This window comes from Procambarus clarkii, chromosome 14 (assembly GCF_040958095.1).
Source record: "Procambarus clarkii isolate CNS0578487 chromosome 14, FALCON_Pclarkii_2.0, whole genome shotgun sequence".
NCBI lineage: Eukaryota > Metazoa > Arthropoda > Malacostraca > Decapoda > Cambaridae > Procambarus > Procambarus clarkii.
This window is the reverse complement of record NC_091163.1, coordinates 14,942,627-14,965,835: the sequence shown is the minus strand read 5'-3', so window position 1 is coordinate 14,965,835 and position 23,209 is coordinate 14,942,627. Positions and strand designations below refer to the sequence as shown.

The following is a 23,209-nucleotide window of genomic DNA, read 5'->3' as shown; positions in this document are numbered from 1 at the left end:
TTTTCCTTGTCTTCCTGCCCCTCCTCCTCCTCCCCCCCCCCCTCCCTGTAAACCGAGGGCGTAGGACATCTATTGTGCTTTACTAATACATTTACTGATGTTGACCCAGATCTGTAAACTCTCTTTACTCTTTGGTCTATATACAGCTGAATTTCTCGACGCTGAACCGACCTCAGCCCCTTCAATGCTTTAGCCAGAAAAAGGCTTCTCCTCCCACGTCAGTTCCTCTCAATGTTGAAGCCTGAAACAGCATCTCCAACCACGTCAATTCCCCTCAATGTTGAAGCCAAAAACGGCATCTCCAACCACGTCAATTCCCCTCAATGTTGAAGCCAAAAACGGCATCTCCAACCACATCAATTCCCCTCAATGTTGAAGCCAAAAACGGCATCTCCAACCACATCAATTCCCCTCAAGTGTTGAAGCCAAAAACGGCATCTCCAACCACATCAATTCCCCTCAATGTTGAAGCCAAAAACGGCATCTCCAACCACGTCAATTCCCCTCAGTGTTGAAGCCAAAAACGGCATCTCCAACCACGTCAATTCCCCTCAGTGTTGAAGCCAAAAACGGCATCTCCTCCCACCTCAAGTCCCCTCAATGTTGAAGCCAAAAATGGCCTCCCCCAACCACGTCAATTCCCCTTAAAACCACCCGGTAGGGACTTCTGGCTCTTGCGACCCTTTGATCCGGGAAGCTAAGTGTAGGGGTGAGGGTAGAGAAGTGAGGTGAGGTGAGGGAGAGGTGAGGGGAAAGATGTAAGAGAGGTGAAGGGAGAGAGGGGAAAAGAGGTGGGAAAGATATTCAGTCCACAGACTACAAAAAAAAAAATGGAAAAAGGGTTGATGTAAAATATAACCAAATTGTATTAACCCAAATTCGAATTTTTTTTTTATTTGAGGAATTAAAATTACTTGGCGAACGATTTACAGCTATTTAGCGTATGATTTAATTCTATAGAAATATGTGTTACACATATTGACGAATGATTTTATTCTCTAGTTATATGATTTACAACAATTGACGTATGATTTACAACTTGCCGCATGATATAGAACTTGGCCTATGATTTACAACTATTGGTATAGGATTTTATTCTATTGGCGCTGGATTTGTCAATTATTAACGAATGATTTACAACCACTGACGATTTACAGCCAATAATTATTTACAACTACTGATGTATTGGTTTTCTCTGGTCTGGTGAAGTGTGTATTTACAGGTCCCAGATCAATCATGGTTTCTCTGAAGATCTCTTCGTGAATGATTACAAATTTTTTTATTGTTATTAAGATCACTGTCTCCTAATGTGATATTTTTGTGAATGTATTGATTAAGTATCATTCGGCCCCCAGCATGATGAAGAGATTTGATGAACTGTGTCTAAAATGGTTAATGAGTGCTGTCGGGTATTGGGTTAAGGGTCAATACTTCCAATACTTTTGTACAGTCAGTGTGGCTAAGTGGTTATAGTACTGGACACGCCAAGGGGCATGGCTGACCGGGTTCGAATCCTTCAGTGGTCAAGAGTTTTCTGATGTACTGATTATTGGGGGGGGGGGGGAGAGGGGGAAGGAAGGAAGGAATTATAAGGGGAAAGCGCCAAGCCATTAAGACTATATAGCACTGGGAAAAGGTCAGGATAAGGATTTGGGATGGGACGGGGTAAAGGAATGGTGCCCCAACCACTTGGACGGTCGGGAATTGAACGTCGACCTGCATGAAGCCAGATCGTCGCTATACCGTCCAGGGGGGGGGGGGGAAGGGGAGGTAGAGGGTATCTAAGACACCACTACTAGCAAACACCAGCATCCTCACCACCAGCAGTAGATGAGTAGATTGGTAGATTGTACAAGTAGTACCAAAACTACCACAATACCGACCTACCACTAACTACCATCCTCCAATTCGTCTGTATCAACCACTTTAGCTAATTACTTCTCCAATCAGGTAAATATTTATACCTTTCTTATGATATCTTTCCCCAGCTCTTCTTTTTTTCCAGTTTTATGTGATAATCACCAATCACTTACCGTAAGTGATGAGGTGATTCGGTTATAACAGATATATCAACCTATTCACAACACCTGATCAATAAATGCTCTATCTTTCTAAACAAAAGTGATTTGATTTACCTTGAGCCTCTCTAAACTTTCTCTTTGCTATCTCCTCTGTTAATATCTACCTGGCCTCTATTTTCACCTCTTCCCCATTACGCCTTCTCGAGTTTTCTTTATTTCAATTTATTTTTACACTATATTTCTTATCTTATTCTTGCCTTTAACCATATGTTCTTAACTTACACACTGACTTCCTCTGCCACGTTTTCTTTACAAGACTTGATAAGGATCCAAGATGGACCGAAACGCCATTTCCTTTGTTTCAGACGTGTAGGATAGGTGTCTAATTTTCAGACGTATAGGATGGGTGTCTAATTTTCAGACGTGTTGGATGGGTGTCTAATTTTCAGATGTGTTGGATGGGTGTCTAATTTTCAGACGTATAGGATGGGTGTCTAATTTTCAGATGTGTTGGATGGGTGTCTAATTTTCAGATGTGTTGGATGGGTGTCTAATTTTCAGATGTGTAGGATGGGTGTCTAATTTTCAGATGTGTTGGATGGGTGTCTAATTTTCAGATGTGTAGGATGGGTGTCTAATTTTCAGACGTATAGGATGGGTGTCTAAATTTCAGATGTGTTGGATAAGTGTCTAATTTTCAGACGTGTAGGATAGGAGTCTAATTTTCAGACGTGAAGGATGGGAGCCCCGTTATTATAACTTAGTGTCTGCAACGGGTATATAACAAGCAGAATAATTATGCTTGTAGTATATTCAGGACTGCGTGTATGATTTTACAAATTATCTCGTGCGATTATACGTGCCACACTGACAACAATCCGAGAATATGCCATTTCAAAACCCAAATTCTACTACCAAATTTTAGATTCTAATTCTACTACTATATTACTACCAAAGGTAGTAGAATAATAGTAGAATAATGTATTAGGAATAATACAGTAATGTATTAGGATATTTATTAGTATTAGAATTAGCACTAGTTATATTATTTTATTAGAAGAATGAGAAATATATTAAGATTTGGAATTTATGGTCTGCAAATATTCAATTTATAATAATTGACATAATCAATTATGGGACAGTTCCAGTAAGGGATAATCCCAGCAGTGGGCATTTCGAACATAGTTCACTCCCAAGCGTAACAACTCACCAATCACACTCAATCACTGTTCAATCACTGTATTATCTGCAAACAATGAAGTCAATCAATCCCCAATTTAACTTATGAACTTATCAGATGTTCGTAAATTGTTGTTGTAAAAGTGTTTGTAATTGTTCGTAAAATTAAATTGTTCGTAAAAAACTCCTCTATCTGGTTTTATTCGTAAAGGTTTCGTCCCGAAAAAAACACACACACATACACCATACCTTACCTTGAGGTGTTTTCGGGGCTTAGCGACCCTGCGGCCCGGTCGTCGACCTCCTACACACACACAGCCCGAAAGGGAGGATCATGGAATTAATGTGGGTGAGTCTGAAACGTCATGGCTGTAGGAGCAGGAATGTGAGGTGGCTGGAATTCGATGTTTAACGGGAATGGGCGTGATTCCCAGGTCTGCCTCTAAGCTGGGGCGCTGGTATCCCGGACCGACTGGAATGTCAAGCTGGAATCGTCCCGGGAATCTCGACAATGCTAACATGCACCGTCTACCGAAATTGACGGAAGAGGGCGCATGGAGGTGTCGGAATTGAGAACCAACTGAAGACACTGTTTTCCTAAGGTGCGATAATTGTGTTCCCAAGGGGAAAAATTATTTCCTTGTAGATTGATTGATTGATGAAGATTAAGCCACCCAAGAGGTGGCACGGGCATGAATAGCCCGTAAGTGGTGGCCCTTTCGAGCCATTACCAGTATCAAAAGATGATACTGGAGATCTGTGGAGGCGCAACTGCACCCTGCGTGACGGGAGATGTCTCCCGGACCAAGTGTGGCGTTCCTTGTAGAGGTTACGAGGCTATTTTTATGTTGGTAATTACCAATTTGTGCCTGTAGCGAATGGGCTTCAACTCTAGGACCCCGCCTTACTACCCTCCATAACTGTGTCCCCAAGGGGGGGGGGAGGGGGGAATTCGTTGTAAAGGATATGAGGTTTCATGTAATTACCAATTTGTGCCTGTAGCGAATGAGCTTTAACTCTTGGACCCCAGCTTTACCACCCCTGAAGAATCCTGTGTTATACCTTGGTTATCTTGCGATGATTCCAAGATTCCCCAAGTTTACCTCTTCCCCGAGAGGACAGAGTTTACCTCCAGCTGTAGGGATAAAGGGACGACAACCGGCGCTCGACCCTTGCAACAGGAGCAAAAGTGCTCCCTGTTGCTCTTGCAACAGGAGCAACAGTGCTCCCTGTTGCTCTTGCAACAAGAGAGCACTGCAAACGGCACGACGAGTTGCAAATTATATTAGCATGAACAATACGCCGGTGCAGGCGGAGGGCAGCTCTGAACGACGCCAAATTCGCGTCGCACGTTGCCTGACAATGGTTCGAGGCTTCCAGATAATGAAAACGTCAATCGCGTTTGTGTATGGATGTATTTGGGTGTGCGTGTATGTGTGAACTGTATTGATAAATGTATTTTGAAATGTATTCACGTATGTTATGTATTGCGAGTATATATATATATATATATATAAATTGAATTGATGTATTATGTATTAATTAATGTATTTGTTAACTATATTAATGTGTGTATTCATATATATATATATATATATATATATATATATATATATATATATATATATATATGAATGTATATATGTATGTGTTTGTATATATGTAAACATCTAATTATTATTAGAATTAATTGATATTAGCAATTTACAGCCACAATAAACAAATTTACATTTAATTACAACAAACATTTGTTATTTTAGACATTTTCAAAATATTAAGAAAACATTTTACAACTATTTTATAAATTAATTTACAGCTAGTTACTAACCAATTAATTTAAAACTAATAACCTATTAATTCACAATTAGTTAGTAACTAATTAATTTACAACTAGTTAATCACCAATTTCAAAGTGACAAATAATATACGATATATTTCATAATATAATATAATATATTATTTACTATATAATATAATTTAATATATTATTTACTATATAATATAATTTACATTGTATTTACACTCACTTTTAAAGAATATTAAGACGAATATTAAGCTACTTTAATATATTTTACCCAATTCATGAAAAAGGCAGAAAAATATATAAATAGTTGATATACATATTATAAAAAAAAATATGATGTTATTCTAATTATTTGTAGATATGATTTTTCAACTCTTCCCCCAAGAGTCAAAAACTCTGACCTTCCCCCAGACACCCCCTTAGAACTCTCCCATATATACCCATTATAACCCTCCCACAGACCTCTTAGAACTATCACTCTTCCCAAGACCCTTAAAAACTATATTTTTTGGAGACATTCAAGAACTCTCCCAGTCTCCAAAACTCTCCCTTAAGCCTCTATAGAAACTCTCCCAAAGGCTCTTAGAAACTCTCCCAAACTCTACCCAACTCTCTTATAGAATCTAATAGCCTTCTGTTAATTGCCTGTTAACAGATTGTTGGTTCCTCCTTGCTCCGTTTGTCCGTTTTTGCTCCTGTTGCTGTTACACTGCACCCGTTGTGCCCGGTAGTACTGTTGCTACTGACCTCCTGCCGTTGCTGCTGCTCCTGTTGCTGTTACACTGCACCCGTTGTGCCCGGTAGTACTGTTGCTACTGACCTCCTGCCGTTGCTGCTGCTCCTGTTGCTGGCGTGCCGTTCTCTGTTGCTGCTGTTCATCTTCCGTTGCTGAATCTCCTGATTTACGTTGTCTGTTTGTGCTGGCACTAATTTGCTTATTATTATGCATTGTTATTTTGCCGTTATTTCCGTTGGCGTGGTTAAGGTACCACTGTTGCCCAACTCCTGTTTTTTTTACTGTTGAATGGAATAACATTAACTTAATAATACTGCTGTTAGGTATAATGATTTTAACATTGCTGACTCTCGTGTTGAATTGCTGTCACTAATCCTGACATGATATGACACCTGATTTGCTGTCACTGCTGTTAATTTACTGTTACTCCTGCTGGCTTTCGGTCACTAATCCGGCCATGTTGTCACTTATTCAGCCTTCCTGTCACTTTGGCTGAGTTGCTGTCACTCCTCCTGGCTTGCTGTCACCCTTGCTGCAATTACTGATGCCCCTGCTGCGGTTCATAGAATTAATTCAGGAAAGCCTCGTCTCTGTGAATGAGGAGAAGATGAGAGATGGAAGAGGAGAGGGGAAGAGGAAAGGGGAGAAAAGAGGAGGAGATAGGAGAAAGAAGAAAGGAAGGAGATAGAAGTGAGGGAGGAGGAGGATAACTAGAAAGAGCAGGAGACTTCGTGAAAGTCATTTCAGAGACTAATCTCTCACTAACGAATTTCCCTCCAAATAATACCAAGCTCCTTAACCAGGATTATCACACAGAGTTGAGGAATGAGCTCTTGGAAAGAGGAAATGAACTCTCATAGCTATAGCATAGCTATATCTATTACTAAAAACTATATGTTTGCCTCTCTGTACAGTCTGTCCAAGTATGGAGGTCAGATGATTGTGGCTATTTTCATCGGATTTTTGCCAAGTAATTGCTTTTGGGTATGTGCCCAACATCACTGGATCTGGATTGACATAAAAAACGGAGTTTTATGTCACTGTGCCAAAGCTGCAGCCTGGAAATTCCCGCAATACCATTAGCTACTCTGACATTATTATTATTATTATTATTTTTATTATAAAATATTAGACACTGACCATGGTAAAATGGTCAAAATAATTCTATCTACTACACTTTAGCTGTAATAGGCAAACCTATGTGTTATGTCGATCCGGCCCACTCAACATATGTTGAGTCTAAAATGTGTGATAAGTTTCACTACTCTAAGTCATTACTAAATAGCCTATGCAGTAATGGAACACCTTCTGGAACATATGCCTCAGACTTGCAATAGCCTCTCTCTCTCTCTCTCTCTCTCTCTTCTCTCTCTCTCTCTCTCTTTCTCTCTCTCTCTCTCTCTAAACACCCCTTCCCTCTTTTTTATACACTCCTTAACACAATGAAAGTAAGAGAGAGAGAGAGAGAGAGAGAGAGAGAGAAAGAGAAACACAGAAACTCCAAAATAAGAGAAAGGCGAAGAACAGAGGCGAACGCATGAATGGTGTGTCCGAAAGACGAAGCGATGTATAGACAAGGTGAAGAAAAATGGTGGAGAATGGAGAATTGGAAAGACAGATGATATCAGTGGATATGAAATAGAGAATGGTGAAACGAGAGGCAAGGCAGACATTTTGAACGCTGGGAGAGAGAGAGAGAGAGAGAGAGAGAGAGAGAGAGAGAGAGAGAGAGAGAGAGAGAGAGAGAGAGAGAGAGAGAGAGAGAGAGGTTTAGATCTGTCGCTAAGGGCGATCCTTAGCTTTAGGAAGGGGGGCAGGAAGCCTGCTGTTTGTCAAGGCTTTCACTACCATTTGGAAGGTGACTGTTATCCCGTCTTAACCCCCCAGGATGCACACCCTTACCCTTACAGTGACGCACAGTGACGCAAACCCGCCTCTGCGTTACGCAAGTATTTGATCCGGTTGAATATGGAGCTCCCTCCAACGGTGACCTACAGGACACTACAGGAGACTAGAGGTCCTAGTGTTATAGCAGTAGCCTACTGCCCAATATGTACTCACGGGTAAAGGCTTTCAGTAGGCGGGCGTCAGCTCCTGGGCTCCTGCCTTACCGTAGCTTCAACTACCTATTCTCAGTTAAACGCATTCCCCTTGTTTAATACAGTGGCCGAATTAGATGAGAAAGCGGTCCATTTACATGAGCGAGAGGCCTGATAATATGGGAAAGTGGCCCACTTATATAGAAAAGTGGCCCAGTGCTATGAAACAGTGGCAAAATTACATGAAAAAGTGCCCCCCCCAGTAAGTAAAATTCCACTGTCATTGCAAGGACATGAGCACCATTGTCATTGCAAGGACATGAGCACCATTGTCATTGCAAGGACATGAGCACCATTGTCATTGCAAGGACATGAGCACCATTGTCATTGCAAGGACATGAGCACCATTGTCATTGCAAGGACATGAGCACCATTGTCATTGCAAGGACATGAGCACCATTGTAATTGCAAGGACCTGAGCACCATTGTCATTGCAAGGACATGAGCACCATTGTCATTGCAAGGACATAAACACCATTGTCACTGCAACCGCATCAATACCTGCTATCACTGCAAAAACCTACATACGTACCCGCTATCACAGCATGAGCAGAAATATCCCCCCAATCACTCTTTTTCAATCAAAATAAAGTCCACTTTGGTGTGAAACGACAAATCGTGGCACAGTGGCTATATAAAGTCAGATGGACTATGAAAAAAAACCTTCCTATCGGATTCGAATCCCCCAAAATACTTGTATATTCCAAGCTGTTAGTATCACGTCTGATATTTACCAATTCACGTGTCCAAATCTTTGTCAACAAAGCTCCACGTAAGGGATTGAATGTGAATTTTGTTAACAAAAGCCAGTTTGGTTCAGACCCCCCAAAAATGTAAATATTGGGACACGGAGAGAGGTAGGAAGTTCAGACATAGAGGAAGAGGGTGAGAGGGAGCCAATTGCCTAAATGGGGCCGTGTGATTCTCACTCTGAGGTTATGGCTTTTATCTGGGGGGAGAGAGAGAGAGAGAGAGAGAGAGAGAGAGAGAGAGAGAGAGAGAGAGAGAGAGAGAGAGAGAGAGAGAGAGAGAGAGAGAGAGAGAGAGAGAGAGAGAGAGAGAGAGAGAGAGAGAGAGAGAGAAGAGAGAGAGAGAGAGAGGAGTAGGTTTCAACTGAGCTGAGGTAGGATAACAGCTCTTGCTTGCAGTTTCACCAGATACGTCATTTGACAGCCCTTATGAACCCCTAGTCATAGTTAAAAGAGAGAGAGAGAGAGAGAGAGAGAGAGAGAGAGAGAGAGAGAGAGAGAGAGAGAGAGAGAGAGGAGAGAGAGAGAGAGAGAGAGAGAGAGAGAGAGAGAGAGAGAGAGAGAGAGAGAGAGAGAGAGAGAGAGAGAGAGAGAAGTTTTTATAAAATAAATATTTAAAATAAAATAAATATATAATAATATTTAAAAATAATCAAATATACAGCCTCAGAATGACACACAACAAAATCTTTAAACTATAGATGGCAAACAATCAAATAAACAGAATAAAAACACCGAAATTAAAAAAAATAAAGAAACTTTACTCTCTAGAACATCAAACCTCGACAAACACACACACAAACACACACACAAACACACACACAAACACACACACAAACACACACACACACACAAACAACAAGTACCCCCCCCCAACCAATCCCCCAGCCCACCCCTAACCCACTCTAATCCCTAACCCACTCTAATCCCTAGTCTTTAAAATGATTCCTAGGGGACCCATACACTTACTAGTATAAACTTCCTAATGACCCTGAAATACCCTGTAGATAGACCTAATTTCAAGTCAGAGTGGGACAATTAGACCGCTATGGGGGTTGTTCAGGAGGAGTCTAACAAGAGTTAGCTGGATCTATTTCTGGCTTTACCTGTTGTTTGTTCGAGGGTTGTTCTCCACCCTAAGCCCACAAGGGTGTTAACGGGCTGTGGGGGTCACTTGATTTGCATGGCTGTTGTTGCTGGTAGCGGGTCGCGGGTCTATACACTTCCACTACAACCTGGCTGATCTGTCGCTTAGTACATGAAACCTGTCCAGTTTTATAATTGGTGGAAGGAAATTTGAAGAATTGTGGTACTGAACTGCTGTTCATTCAAATGTTCTCTGTGTCTGCATGATCTCTGCTGTTCATGTAATGTTCTCTGCGTCTACATGATCTCTGCTGTTCATGTAATGTTCTCTGCGTCTACATATAATCCCTGATGTTCATTTCAGGTCCTCTGCTATTCACTACATCTTCTGTACATTTCCCTCCCAATCTTCTACTTCAATGTTTACGTTAGTGTGCAAATACTTGTGACTCGACCTTTGAGTATCTACAGATTTTATTGTGTGGTGTTTCTCCTCCTTAGAACAAAGTACATTTTGAGGAGCTTTGAGACGTTCTAAGTCAATTTTGACGTCTTGTGTGACTAAAAAATATGTGTGTAACGTATATGTTTTTCCATATATCTTGTATATCAGAAATAGCTGTTCTTGCCTAGAAAGGGACAGGAGTACTGAGCAGTGCTCAAGAAGGGATGGCACAAGTGATTTCAAATGCAAGAGAATTGAAGCAGCAACCAATTATTTGAAGGCCTCAGGCCACCCACCCTATCATTCTCCTCTGGATGATGTTAAGTCTGCTTTGTTATACTCTGTAAGCTCTGCAGGTCATCCATCATCATTGTTCCCAGATCCTTTACATGGCGTTTTCCTTTCGTGAGGAGAGATTTGGAGGGTCAGTGCAGAAGGGTCACATCCACAAGGGTTCCCGAGTTCAATTCCCGTAGCAGGACAAAAGCATTTGATCCACATTGTCTTACACGCGATGCCTGTGTTCATCTAGCAATGAATATGTATACGGGAGTTAGACGTCTGTTGTGGGTTGCATCTTGTGAGAAAGGTCAGTTGTAAGCCTACAAGGAAAGTCTATAAGTCTAACAGACATTCTGTGGTCAAGTCGGTTCTTAATTTTCTTTCCACATCTAAGAGGAAATGATCGCTGGTGGAATTAATTATATTTTCTGGTCCCAATTTGAATTCACGAGACAAATTGACAAATTTAAAGGGTTCAGATATTTTTTTAGTGAAATATTTGCTTACATTCTTCTCAGTTACAGAGTAATATTGACGGAGAGAAAGATAAATGCTTAAGAAAATTCATGGATAATCAGACTACATAAGCAAGTGAAATAGAGAAGAACAAGGGGAACAAGAAAATTTATACAAACGGGATATTGGAAGTGGAATAATTACAAACGACGATACAACTTGAACGATAACAGATAAACGATAACAGAGAGAGAGAAAGAAGTACTAAAAGAGTGAAACTCGACAGACCAATAAACAAAAGACTTGAATACTGAATCAACAGAAAGCCTTTGAGTCACACACAGAGATCACACTAACGTGATGCATCAAATGAACAAATCCAAAAGGGCAGTGACGAGGATTCGAATGCAGGCGATGAGTCACAATATCGTTGCTGAAGTATGTTGACCAGACCACACACTAGAAATTGAAGGGACGACGACGTTTCGGTCCGTCCTGGACCATTCTCAAGTCGATTCGAACCTGCGTCTGGGAGCATCCCAGACATTGCCTTAATCGACTGAGCTACGACAGGGTAAAAGGGTTGAAACCGAAGTTTCAAGTAAGATCCAGTAAGTTCAGTAGAACTTCGGTTTCAACCCTTTTACCCTGTCGTAGCTCAGTCGATTAAGGCAGTGTCTGGGATGCTCTCAGACGCAGGTTCGAATCCTCGTCACTGCCCTTGTGGATTTCAAGCATTTGAATGCTCTTCCCTGTCCCTGGAAATCCGTTCAAGTGACAGGAAGGGGTTCGGAGTCAGCTTCAGTTGATCTAAGTGGTGGTTAATATCTAGGAACCAATCGTGAAGGGCTTTTACGAGGCAGTTTGAAGGAAGCAGGGAACAATTCTGCCTCTCAACGATGCAACTCAGTAGTTATCAAGGTGAGGCCTTGATATCAAGAAGCAGTAACACTTGCAACAGGAAAATGTCGACATAAACCAATGTATTGGCCATGTTTTGCTTTAGAAGTCATTTTTTGTTTTAAGTTCCTCCTAAAATTAGTTTACACATGCACGAAAGCAATGCAATTTCGTGCCATTTTCGTACCTGGAAGTAGACTTAGACATCATTAAAAGGCTCACCAACACACACGTGACAAGAACAATCAGGTAAACAGACAGGTAACGAGGTCAATAATAGGGAAATCTCTCAACATACAGGAATGCAAAGAAACTTGAGAAAATGATAAGAAAGTAGCGATAATCTTACCCAACTTGGAAGACCTGGAAGAAAACGAGCTCGAGGCATGGATGCGGGCCAAGAAAATCTATATATATATTTTTTTTTGGTCAAAACCGTTTGGGCAAGTTTCGAGAGATGTGAGAATACCAGGGGATCTTACACGTTATGGAAGTCAGCCAAGGAATGTGCGTGTACTCACCTGTTTGTACTCGTCTATTTGTGTTTGCGGGGGTTGAGCTCTGGCTCTTTGGTTCCGCCTCTCAACTGTCAATCAACTGGTGTACAGGTTCCTGAGCCTACTGGGCTCTATCATATCTACATTTGAAACTTGTATGGAGTCAGCCTCCACCACATCACTGCCTAATGCATTCCAATTGTTAACTACTCTGACACTGAAAAAGTTCTTCCTAACGTCCCTGTGGCTCATTTGGGTACTCAGTTTCCATCTGGGTCCCCTTGTTCGCGTACCACCAGTGTTAAACTTATCCTTATCCACCCCGTCAATTACTCTGAGAATTTTGTAGGTAGTGATCATGTCTCCCCTTATTTTTCTTGCTTCCAGTGTCGCGAGGTGCACTTCCCGCAGCATTTCCTCGTAATTCATGCCTCTTAGTTCTGGGACTAGCCTAGTGGCATATCTCTGAACTTTTTCCAGCTTCGTCTTGTGTTTGACCAAGTACGGGCTCCATGCTGGGGTCGCGTACACCAGGATTGGTCTTACATATGTGGTATACAAGGTTCTGACTGATTCCTTACACAGGTTCCTGAAGGCAGTTTTGATATAGCCAGCGTCGCATACGCCACAGATGTTATTATTTTTATGTGGGCTTCAGGAGACAGATTTGGTGTGATATCAACTCCTAGATCTTTCATTCTGCCCGTTTCATGAAGTACTTCATCTCCCATTCTGTATCCTGTGTCTGGCCTCCTGTTTCCACCGCCTAGTTTCATTACCTTACATGTACTTGGATTGAATTTTAGAAGCCATTTGTTGGACCAATCATTCAGTTTGTCTAGGTCATCTTGTAGCCTCTTACTATCTTCCTCCGTCTTAATCCTCCTCATAATTTTTGCATCATTAGCAAACAATGAGTGGAACCATTCTATACCCTCTGGAAGATCATTTACATATATCAGAAGCAGTATAGGCCCAAGGACTGAACCCTGCGGGACTCCACGGGTGACGCCTCGCCAACCGGAGACCTCACCACTCACAGTGACTCGCTGTCTTCTGATGCTTAGGTACTCCCTTATCAAATGGAGTCCCTTCCCTTTCACTCCAGCCTGCATCTCCAGCTTTTGCACTAGGAAAAGTGCACAAAATGTGTGTGTGTGTGTGTGTGTGTGTGTGTGTGTGTGTGTGTGTGTGTGTGTGTGTGTGTGTGTGTGTGTGTGTGTGTGTGTGTGTGTGTGTGTGCAGGTGTATGTTAATCTAGTTCATATATCGTACTGATTAATCTGAACAAATTTACGCAATCATTCATTTATTATCTGTCACAGCCAAAGACTTTATTAATAAAGTTTGCTGTAGAACACTGCCGCGCTGAACTAAACAATCAATATCTAATAATTCTAGATATTGCAACTGACTGCAGATTGCCCGGGGAAAATATATATATATATATATATATATATATATATATATATATATATATATATATATATATATATATATATATATATATATAAACAAACTGCTGCCCCATATTCAGCCAAATTTAATCAGTGAGCGAGCATGGGGAACAATTAAGGTATTAGGGTCATTATGGATGCAAATTGTAGTGACAGATGAATACGTTTCATTTTATTTACTATTTGTTGTGTTTGTGGTTTGTGATGGTGTCTATATCTTGCCTGGTGACCTAGAACGACTAGCTGACCTGGAACTACCAGGTGACCTTAAACTACCAGGTATATTGAATGGCCCCTAATTAGCTAAAACATATTAGTGACAAAACGCGATTGTTACCCCTCACTACTTGACAAGCTATTTGACCTCTCAGGTCACCATAACTACCCACGACCTCTTAATTGGTGATTAAGCTGACCACCCTATTCCCAGGCAATCAGTGTGTGTGTGTTCGTTCCATAACTGCCCTTATTACGGCTTTTTGTTCCGGAAATCTATGATTAATTAGAATTAGAGAACTGGAATTTGAAGGCTTTATTCGAAACTTAGACTAATCGTCATAATCCTGATTGGATTAAACTGGTGTGCAACGTTGTAAATCCAACGGTGTTGAATTCAGTCGTAGAGGGGATTGGAATGCCGATTCCAGAAACATATGCTTAGATTCCCTTTATCGGATTCCTATTCCTAGATTCATATGCACAGATATCTACACATATATTCACATTACCAGGTTCGTATCCTCCCAGTGTATATTAAGTTAATTGTGATATAAAGCTGACAACAACAGTTGAATGATTCAATTCGTGAATAGATGAAGGTTCACGAATGTCAAAAATCACATTAGACCACTAATCAACTTCTTGCCTGAGAGTGTTATAGGTCATATATACATCGACCAACAGTGTTGGTACGTGTGTACGAATGCACGCCTACGCACGAAAAAAAAGGCACATTCACATACGCTTGCACAAACACGCACACAACTGGCCACCCCAACACACACCACACACAAACACACACATACTTAGATTGGTTGGTTGAATTTCTTGCCGGATGGGTGCTAAGTTCCTATTGGTCTAAGAGAAGCGAGTAGCGTTCTTTCACTTCCTGCTCATCTCCCAACTCCTAGTCCTCATATCCCAGCTCCTAGCCCTCATCTTCTAGCTCCTTGTCCTCATTATCTCAGGCTCCAAGTCCTCATATCCCAGCTCCAAGTCCTCATATCCCAGCTCCTGGACCTCATACCCCAACTTCTAGTCCTCATATCCCAGCTCCTTGTCCTCATATCCCAGCTCCTGGACCTCATACCCCAACTCCTAGTCCTCATATCCCAGCTCCAAGCCCTCATACCCCAGCTCCAAGTCCTCATACCCCAGCTCCAAGTCCTCATACCCCAGCTCCAAGTCCTCATACCCCAGCTCCAAGTCCTCATACCCCAACTCCAAGTCCTCATATCCCAGCTTCTAGCCCACATATCCAAGCTCCTAGCCCACATATCCCAGCTCCTATAGTCTTTTCGTCCCAACTCATTGCTCTAAAATCCTACAGACTTGCTATTTTTCCCTTTTAATTAACTCTCCAACACCCCCATACACGGACCGAGGAGCCGAAGCTCAACCCCCCGCTAGCATAACTAGCAGAGTACATCTAGGTGAGAACCTGTACTCGACTGTACACATAAGAAGCAACCCAAGCACACGAACCTTTCTTCATGTCTTGAAAAACTCCCTGAACACTGAACGTTCCCCCAGGCTTGTTGCCTTATGGGGCTGTGTCTCCATGGCGTCAGATGAGGCCAATGACCACAAACTGGTTTGGGGAAGACTGAGGAGAGGGAGAAAGAGGGAGAGAGAGAGGGAGAAAGGAGGGGGGGAGAGAGGAAGGACAGAGAGAGAGAGGGAGGGAGGGAAGGAGATATAGTTAAAGAGAGGCAGAACACACAGAGAGAAAGAGGACAGAGAGAGAGAGAGAGAGAGAGAGAGAGAGAGAGAGAGAGAGAGAGAGAGAGAGAGAGAGAGAGAGAGAGAGAGAGAGAGAGAGAGAGAGAGAGAGAGAGAGAGAGGAGAGAGAGAGAGAGAGAGACAGACAGAGACTCAGAGAGAGAGAGAGAGAGAAAGAGACAGAGACTCAGAGAGAGAGAGAGAGAGAAAGAGACAGAGACTTAGAGAGAGAGAGAGAGAGAGAGATAGATGATCAGATTGAAAGAGAGATAATTTCAAGGCCAATCTATTTTTCCTTCAGATAACTAATTTACTTTAGCACACATCTCCTCGTTTCCCAACTCAGGAAAATTAATGGATGTGCCTTTCGAGGGCTGATTGGCAGTTATCACATCAAGAGATTGACAGAAAAACTCAACTGACTTCTCATTTGCATATCCTGACCACCAGTCTTCTGGTTTTTGCAACAGGATTAAATATTTGACTGAGATCAAGGAGCATCCAGTCCAAAAACCTTCTAAATTGAAGAATTTGCTCGATAAAGGAATTTTAGGGAGAGGGAGAGAGCGAGGTGATTTGTGGATCAAACACAGCAGGCTATTTCCCGGTTCGGCCGTCACCTCGTTGAATACACACACGTGAGCAAACACGCACGCACACACACACACACACACACACACACACACACACACACACACACACACACACACACACACACACACACACACACCAAGACTTGTGAAAGCTTCAGGCAAGACTTGATTGTAATATTGCATCCTGTTTCTCTCCCTCACACACACACACACACACACACACACACACACACACACACTTTCTCTCCCTCAGTCTCCCCGCGTCTCATTCTAAGATGTTGCAAATATGTATGCACTAAAACATGAAGTTAAAGGTGATTTGTTATCGAAAAAAAAAACTTTAAATCTATCACCAAAGAGATGAAGAACATTTAAGGAATGAACAACCAAGACGAATAACATTAAATGAAAATGATCTCATCGAAAATACAATTATAAAATACCGGAATGCATTAAATGTACTTTGTCAAAAATCAGACTTTCAGAAAACAGTATTTTTGTTTCTGTTATTTTTGTTAAATACCTATTTTGAAAGGGGCATCATTCCTTGCTGTCAGAAGGCATTATGATAAAATTCTTGGAATTTACGTGATTTTAAAGTCGTTAATAAAAGATTAAATAACTAGAAGCATCTATTGGGAGTGTTTGTAGCCGTAGGCGCGTGTTCGAGCTCATTGCATGCCAACGGTATTTCTTCAAGTTTCTTAATGAAACGTAAGAAAATAAGATTTAAGGAAGCTGCAGGAGGCCTATTGGCCCATATGAGGCAGCTTGTGTTCATATCCACTCAACTGGTACGAGAAATTGGGAGCAAAGGTAATTAGAAAGATCACAGTAATTACGGTAATTACAGTAGGCCTATTGGCCTATGAGGGTCAGGGTAGTTTAGCAACGGCAGATATCAAGGCCTGCTGTTTTTTTCCTCAATTATTTCCAATACACCTTTACTTATTATATCCGCGTATCTATCTTTTTTATTACTCTTTCTATGCATAATTCCTCTTCCACTCTATGAATCTTTCTTTATCACTCTCTTCAAATTCCCAGTCTGTTTCAAGTCTCTTATAGACTCTTTTTTGAGAGGTTTCCTTATTAATCTTCAACCTACACTCTCTGTTTTTCTCTTGATTATTATTTTCATTTCTCTCATTATTATTTCTGTTGTCTCATTATTATTTTCGTGAATCAACAACAATATATAACATATAGCAACAGCAGATCTATAATAACAGTAGGTCCATAGCAACGGCAGGTCTATTCCAACGGCAGGTTCAAAACAGCATCAGATCCATAAAAAAAACAGTAATTACAATGCGTATCAAAGAGATTCGAATCAATGCGAACGGGAGAATACAAGTTACAAAACACTTCTTATTACAAAATATTACAAAAGTGTCAGAAATCTCATAAAATCTGTCATGTCGTCTCGCCCCTTGTATCCGCCAGGCACTGTAGAGACAATAAAGTCCGGGTAAAGGCAGAGAGGACGCGGAGAAAGAGCTCCGGATAATTCAGACCACTTTTTATAGAGTTCTCAAAGGGACCATAGAGTTAAGGCGTCCTTGTTGGGTCAGTTCTTTATTGCAAGTCTGAAGGTGATATATATATATATATATATATATATATATATATATATATATATATATATATATATATATATATATATATATATATATATATATATATATATAATCTTTTGACTATATTGTAAAACATTTTACACTGACAACTGCAAAATTGTCATAAAAATTCTAATAATACAAATTTTACTCAAACCAAAAGGAAAATTGTTTGGTGATGTTGCTTGCTAATACAGCTGTATTCTCATCTTCTTCATCTTCTTATTGCCCTATTCACTGTCTCCCAAGGCGTTTATTATCACTTGTTCAAGATCTTTACAGGTGTTTACAGACTAGTACCGGAGAGAGAGAGAGAGAGAGAGAGAGAGAGAGAGAGAGAGAGAGAGAGAGAGAGAGAGAGAGAGAGAGAGAGAGAGAGAGAGAGAGAGAGAGAGAGAGAGAGAGAGAGATTGAAACAGGATAACAGGCAGATAAACACACACACACACACACACACACACACACACACACACACACACACACACACACACACACACACACACACACACACACACACACACACACACACAAAACAAAAAAGACAGATTTTGGGGTCCTTGGGTGAAAATCTGTCTCACAAAGAGACATTTAATGTGTGTGTGTTCCCAACATCACCTCTTTCCCTCTACTTCTCCCCCTCTCCATCTCTCTTCACCTCTCTCTCTCCCAATCTCTTCCCTCTCCCCCTTCTTCCTCCACTTGCCATCTCCACATTATTGTGGTATGCAATTTATATGACGTAGACGTGAAGACCTAAATACCTCCATCACTGAGAGGCGCCTCGGGAAAGGCTTAAAGTCTCACCTGGATATCAGTTAGGTATCTCTGGGAGCCTTCCTTATTGTGAGGAGCTCTTAGTTCAGTTGGTAGAGCTACGGGCTGTTGCATTTGTGGTCGGCGTTCGCAGGCTCCAATGGTCCTTGTGAATGAGCTGCACACACACACACACACACACACACACACACACACACACACACACACACACACACACACACACACACACACACACACACACACACCACACACACACACACACACACACAATCACTAATCAACCTCGCAAACAATGCACTGCAATTGTGCATTAATGAAATTAAAAGCACCGCAATACTGACGCATTTTCGGATTAAAGGGCAACGGGTTCGAAACGTTTGTTAAGCTCTTAGTTTCGTACGCTTCTCATCAGCTAAGAACCACTTCAAATTTGACGTTTGGGCGAGTCGAGGATAGACTCACATACCAATTAATGAGTTGTAATGGGTTAAGACAATTGCAAATTGGGGCTCAGGAGCTAGCGCTGAACTCTGTAGGAACATTTAGGAGAATAGATATAGATAAGAACACACAGAGAACACGAAATAAAGATATATGAAAGATAAATCTAATAATCTCCCGCATGAAAACATAAACTTTTTTACTAATGATGTCAGGTGGAATGTGGGATGATCTGATGATGTCTCAAAACGAAGTATCCTGAGAGTTTCTAAAATAAAATAATGTGTGTGACTCAGTGTGAGAGTGTGTGTATGTGTGTATGTGTAGTTAGGAAAGCCAAAAATGAACTCACAGACCCACCAACATACCCACAAACCCACCGCCACACACACACACTCACCCTTCCCCTCCCCACACACACACACACCCACATTTCCTCGTAGACTCACTATTGACGTCGGTTCTAAATACATTTAAGGCCAGGAGAACAGCACCCAACCCCCTCGAGTTGGGCTCTGAGCTGCTCACAACAGCTTCATACACTGATAAACAATAGTTGCAACCAGAAGGGGTCTGATTGACTAAGTTTGGGAGAGAGGGGAGACGCAAAGCAATGGTGACAAGGGGAGAGAACAGAGGGGAGGTGGAACATGGGAGATAAACAAGGGGTGAGGAGAGAAATGGTGACAGGGGGAGAGTGAGAGAGAGGTGATGGGGGAGAGAGAGAGAGAGAAGAGAGAGAGCTGAGAGAAGGCGGAGGAGGAGGGACATTAGAGTTAAGAGAAAGGAGAGAACAGTAAAGAGAACTATGAGGAGGGATTGTGATGAAAGAGGGAAGTAAACGAGAAAACCAAAAGAGGAACAGAAAATAGGAAGATGGAGAGAAGAGAAGAAAATGATGAGAGGAGAAGTAAATGAAAGAGGAAAAGATGAGCAAACATGAGGAAAATATAAGATTTGGAAGAAGTTAGACGAGGGAAAATAGAATAGAGAAGAGAGAGAGAGAGACAGAGAGAGAGAGAGAGAGAGACAGAGAGACGGAGAGATTAACAGACCTATTTCTTCGCTTGACTAAACATCAAACAAACCAGGAATTTACTCTCTAAACACAAACCGAGTTATTTCTCTTTCTCCCCTGTCCACCTGTCCACCTGTCCACCTGTCCCTCTGTCCTTCAGACACCATGTCCTTCTGTCCCTTTGTTCTAAGTTATCCTCAGCTCTCCTAGCCTTACCTATCTCCTCCTCTTCCTCCTACTCTATCTCACCTTTACTCTCCCTACCTTATTCTACCCATGTTCCCCCTGCCTTCCCTTGCATCTGTCCTCCCTACCCATGTCCTACCCTTTCCTCCTATCTGCCTTCCCTACCCTTTCTTCCCCTACTATCACTGTTCTACCTTCCCTTTGCCTCTATGGGCTTTTCCCTAATCTCTGGGTAAATGATTATGTTTCTAGTATCTACTAAGTAAATCCTTCGTTTTTCTCTTCGTTACGAGTTCGGTAACCCGTCACACCATGACGTGCTGGGTGGTGGAAAGCGTTACAGAGACATATGATGGGTTCAGGAACTGAACCCATTATATGCATTATAACTGAACCCATTATAACTGAACTCTCACCCCCATTATAACTGAACCCCCATAGTTCAGTTTAGTTAGCAAGGGACAATCTTGTGACGCTAGTTACACAATTGTTAATGTTACATAGACATGTGCATATATATACAATCATTTACACAAATACATATACATATCAATAATCTTTTTATATCACAAGTGATTCAACAAGAGGCTCACAACAGTCAATATACAAGGCACTTTACATCTATGGTGAGTCACAGTTACTAGTCTTGCTGCACACCCACCCAACTGGGCGGCAGCTTTACAGTCATGTGCTCCACACCCACCCAACTGGGCGGTAGCTTTACAGTCATGTGCTCCACACCCACCCAACTGGGCGGCAGCTTTACAGTCATGTGCTCCACACCCACCCAACTGGGCGGGAGCTTTACAGTCATGTGCTCCACACCCACCCAACTGGGCGGCAGCTTTACAGTCATGGGCTCCACACCCACCCAACTGGGCGGCAGCTTTACAGTCATGTGCAGGCTGCACCTACAGAAAGCAAATTTTGGATACTTCCCTAAGATTCCAGGCAGTACATCATTATGAATGAAGTACTGACACAATTCTTGGACTCCATTGATGGTGCTATCTCTGAATTCCGCGATTTTTTCACATTCCATTATATAATGACGCAAAGTATGCGAATAGTTCTACTGACTGAGTTTACATTTAGTCAAAACTACATCAGCAGATGTTACAAACACCCAGAGGTACTTGTAGCCGACCCTAAGCTTGTCGGAAAACCGACGGAATTACTCTTTGCAGGGCCGGCGTTCGATCCCCTATGGTTCAAGAGGATGAACACAGTTCCTTCACATCGTTCCCCTCCTCCGGTTCATATCTTCCCAGTCCCTTCATGTGCTAAAGATTTATTCTAAGGCAAAATAATTTTTTCTAAGCTTAGAGCTTTCACAGCTCGGTCTTAGACCGTTCCTCTTTCCTAATTTCCCTTGTTCTCGTTCTTCTTATTTATCTTTGCACTTCCATCATTCTTCCCGTTTTTTTCTCTTTTCCAGTTCTCTTTTTCTTATTTGTCTCCCTTTTCCCCTACTCTCCCGATTTCTTCCGTCTCTATGCATTTTTCCTCCCTTGTTATCTACTCTTCTCTTTCCTCATGATATTTTCCCGTTCATTCTCTCCCTCTCTTACCTTTACTTTCTCTTCCTAATTCCTAATATCCCTCTCCTCCCTTTCCTCTTTTATCACACCTCTTCATTTCTTCTGCTGTTCTCTCTCTCATCTTTATCTCCTCAAACCAATTTTCCTTTCACTTTATCTCTCATTTTCTGTCTCCCTCTTTCTTCTCTCTCTCTCTCTCTCTCTCTCTCTCTCTCTCTCTCTCTCTCTCTCTCTCTCTCTCTCTCTCTCTCTCTCTCTCTCTCTCTCTTATTTCCTACCGGCAATACCCACTTAATTATTCCAGGCACCTGCTTACGAAAGTAATTACATCAAAATTGAGGAAGGATTGAAACTGCAATTGAAATCGACGTTTGCGAGGTTTCAGATATGGGATTGGTAATGACGCCTGCTGAGAAGATTCCTTGCAACACTGCTGAGATCAATTCTAAGGCTGCGGAGTTGCAGCCTTGCAATATATAGAAGCAGCTTGCGCAAACACGTATTGCAAACATGTTGCAAATATATTGAAAATATCCCGGCTCAGTCACACGACTGGATCTATTCTTTGTACGAGTTAGATTTAGTTATAATCTAATAAAATTTAGTTATATAATCTATATAACTAATTATATTGGTTAGTTATATTGCAAAAATATTGCAAAACACGTATTGCAGAAATATAAATTGCAAATATATAATATCCTGGTTCAGTCACATGACTGGATCTATTTTTTATACGAGTTAGATTATCAAAGCAACAATCAACCAGTGCAACACGGAACAAAAGCAAACAGCAAGCAAGAGCAGCAATCAACCGCAGAAACACTAAACAAAAGAACTGCTAAACAAGAGATTCATTAAACAAGATATACAATAGCAATCAAATCGGGCAACAGGAATCCAGATTCTGTGACTTCGATTTTTTTTCCTCGAAAACCCCATAAAATATTTTGTTTTGTTTATTTAGAATTTTTGTTTTGTTTTAGATTTTTAGATTTAGACAGATCTGATTGTTGGTAAGTTGGCTAAAGTGGCGGCCTTAGAAATCGTCTAGAGGTTGATAGGCCTTAACTTGCCAAGACAGGCTGATATAGGCTTTATTAATATACTTATAGTGATTGATATAGGCCCTGATATCCCTCCCAGAGGTTGCTATAGGCCCTAATATCTCTCCCAGAGGTTGCTATAGGCCCTAATATCCCTCCCAGAGGTTGCTATAGGCCCTAATATCTCTCCCAGAGGTTGCTATAGGCCCTGATATCCCTCCCAGAGGTTGCTATAGGCCCTAATATCTCTCCCAGAGGTTGCTATAGGCCCTGATATCCCTCCCAGAGGTTGCTATAGGCCCTAATATCTCTCCCAGAGGTTGCTATAGGCCCTAACAT

The 23,209-nt window shown here is 41.5% G+C and overlaps 1 protein-coding gene across 1 annotated transcript in view; it reads right to left on the bottom strand.

The window, feature by feature from the left end:
- Positions 1–23,209, bottom strand: part of LOC123752959 (testis-specific H1 histone-like) — a 76,728-nt gene that overhangs the window by 22,569 nt on the left and 30,950 nt on the right. Inside the window, exons 3-4 of the mRNA XM_069324699.1 lie at positions 5,825–6,021; positions 4,330–4,454 (exon numbers count right to left, since the gene is read on the bottom strand). Coding sequence (XP_069180800.1) covers positions 4,330–4,454; positions 5,825–6,021 — 322 coding nt within the window. The remainder of the gene's footprint in view (positions 1–4,329; positions 4,455–5,824; positions 6,022–23,209) is intronic.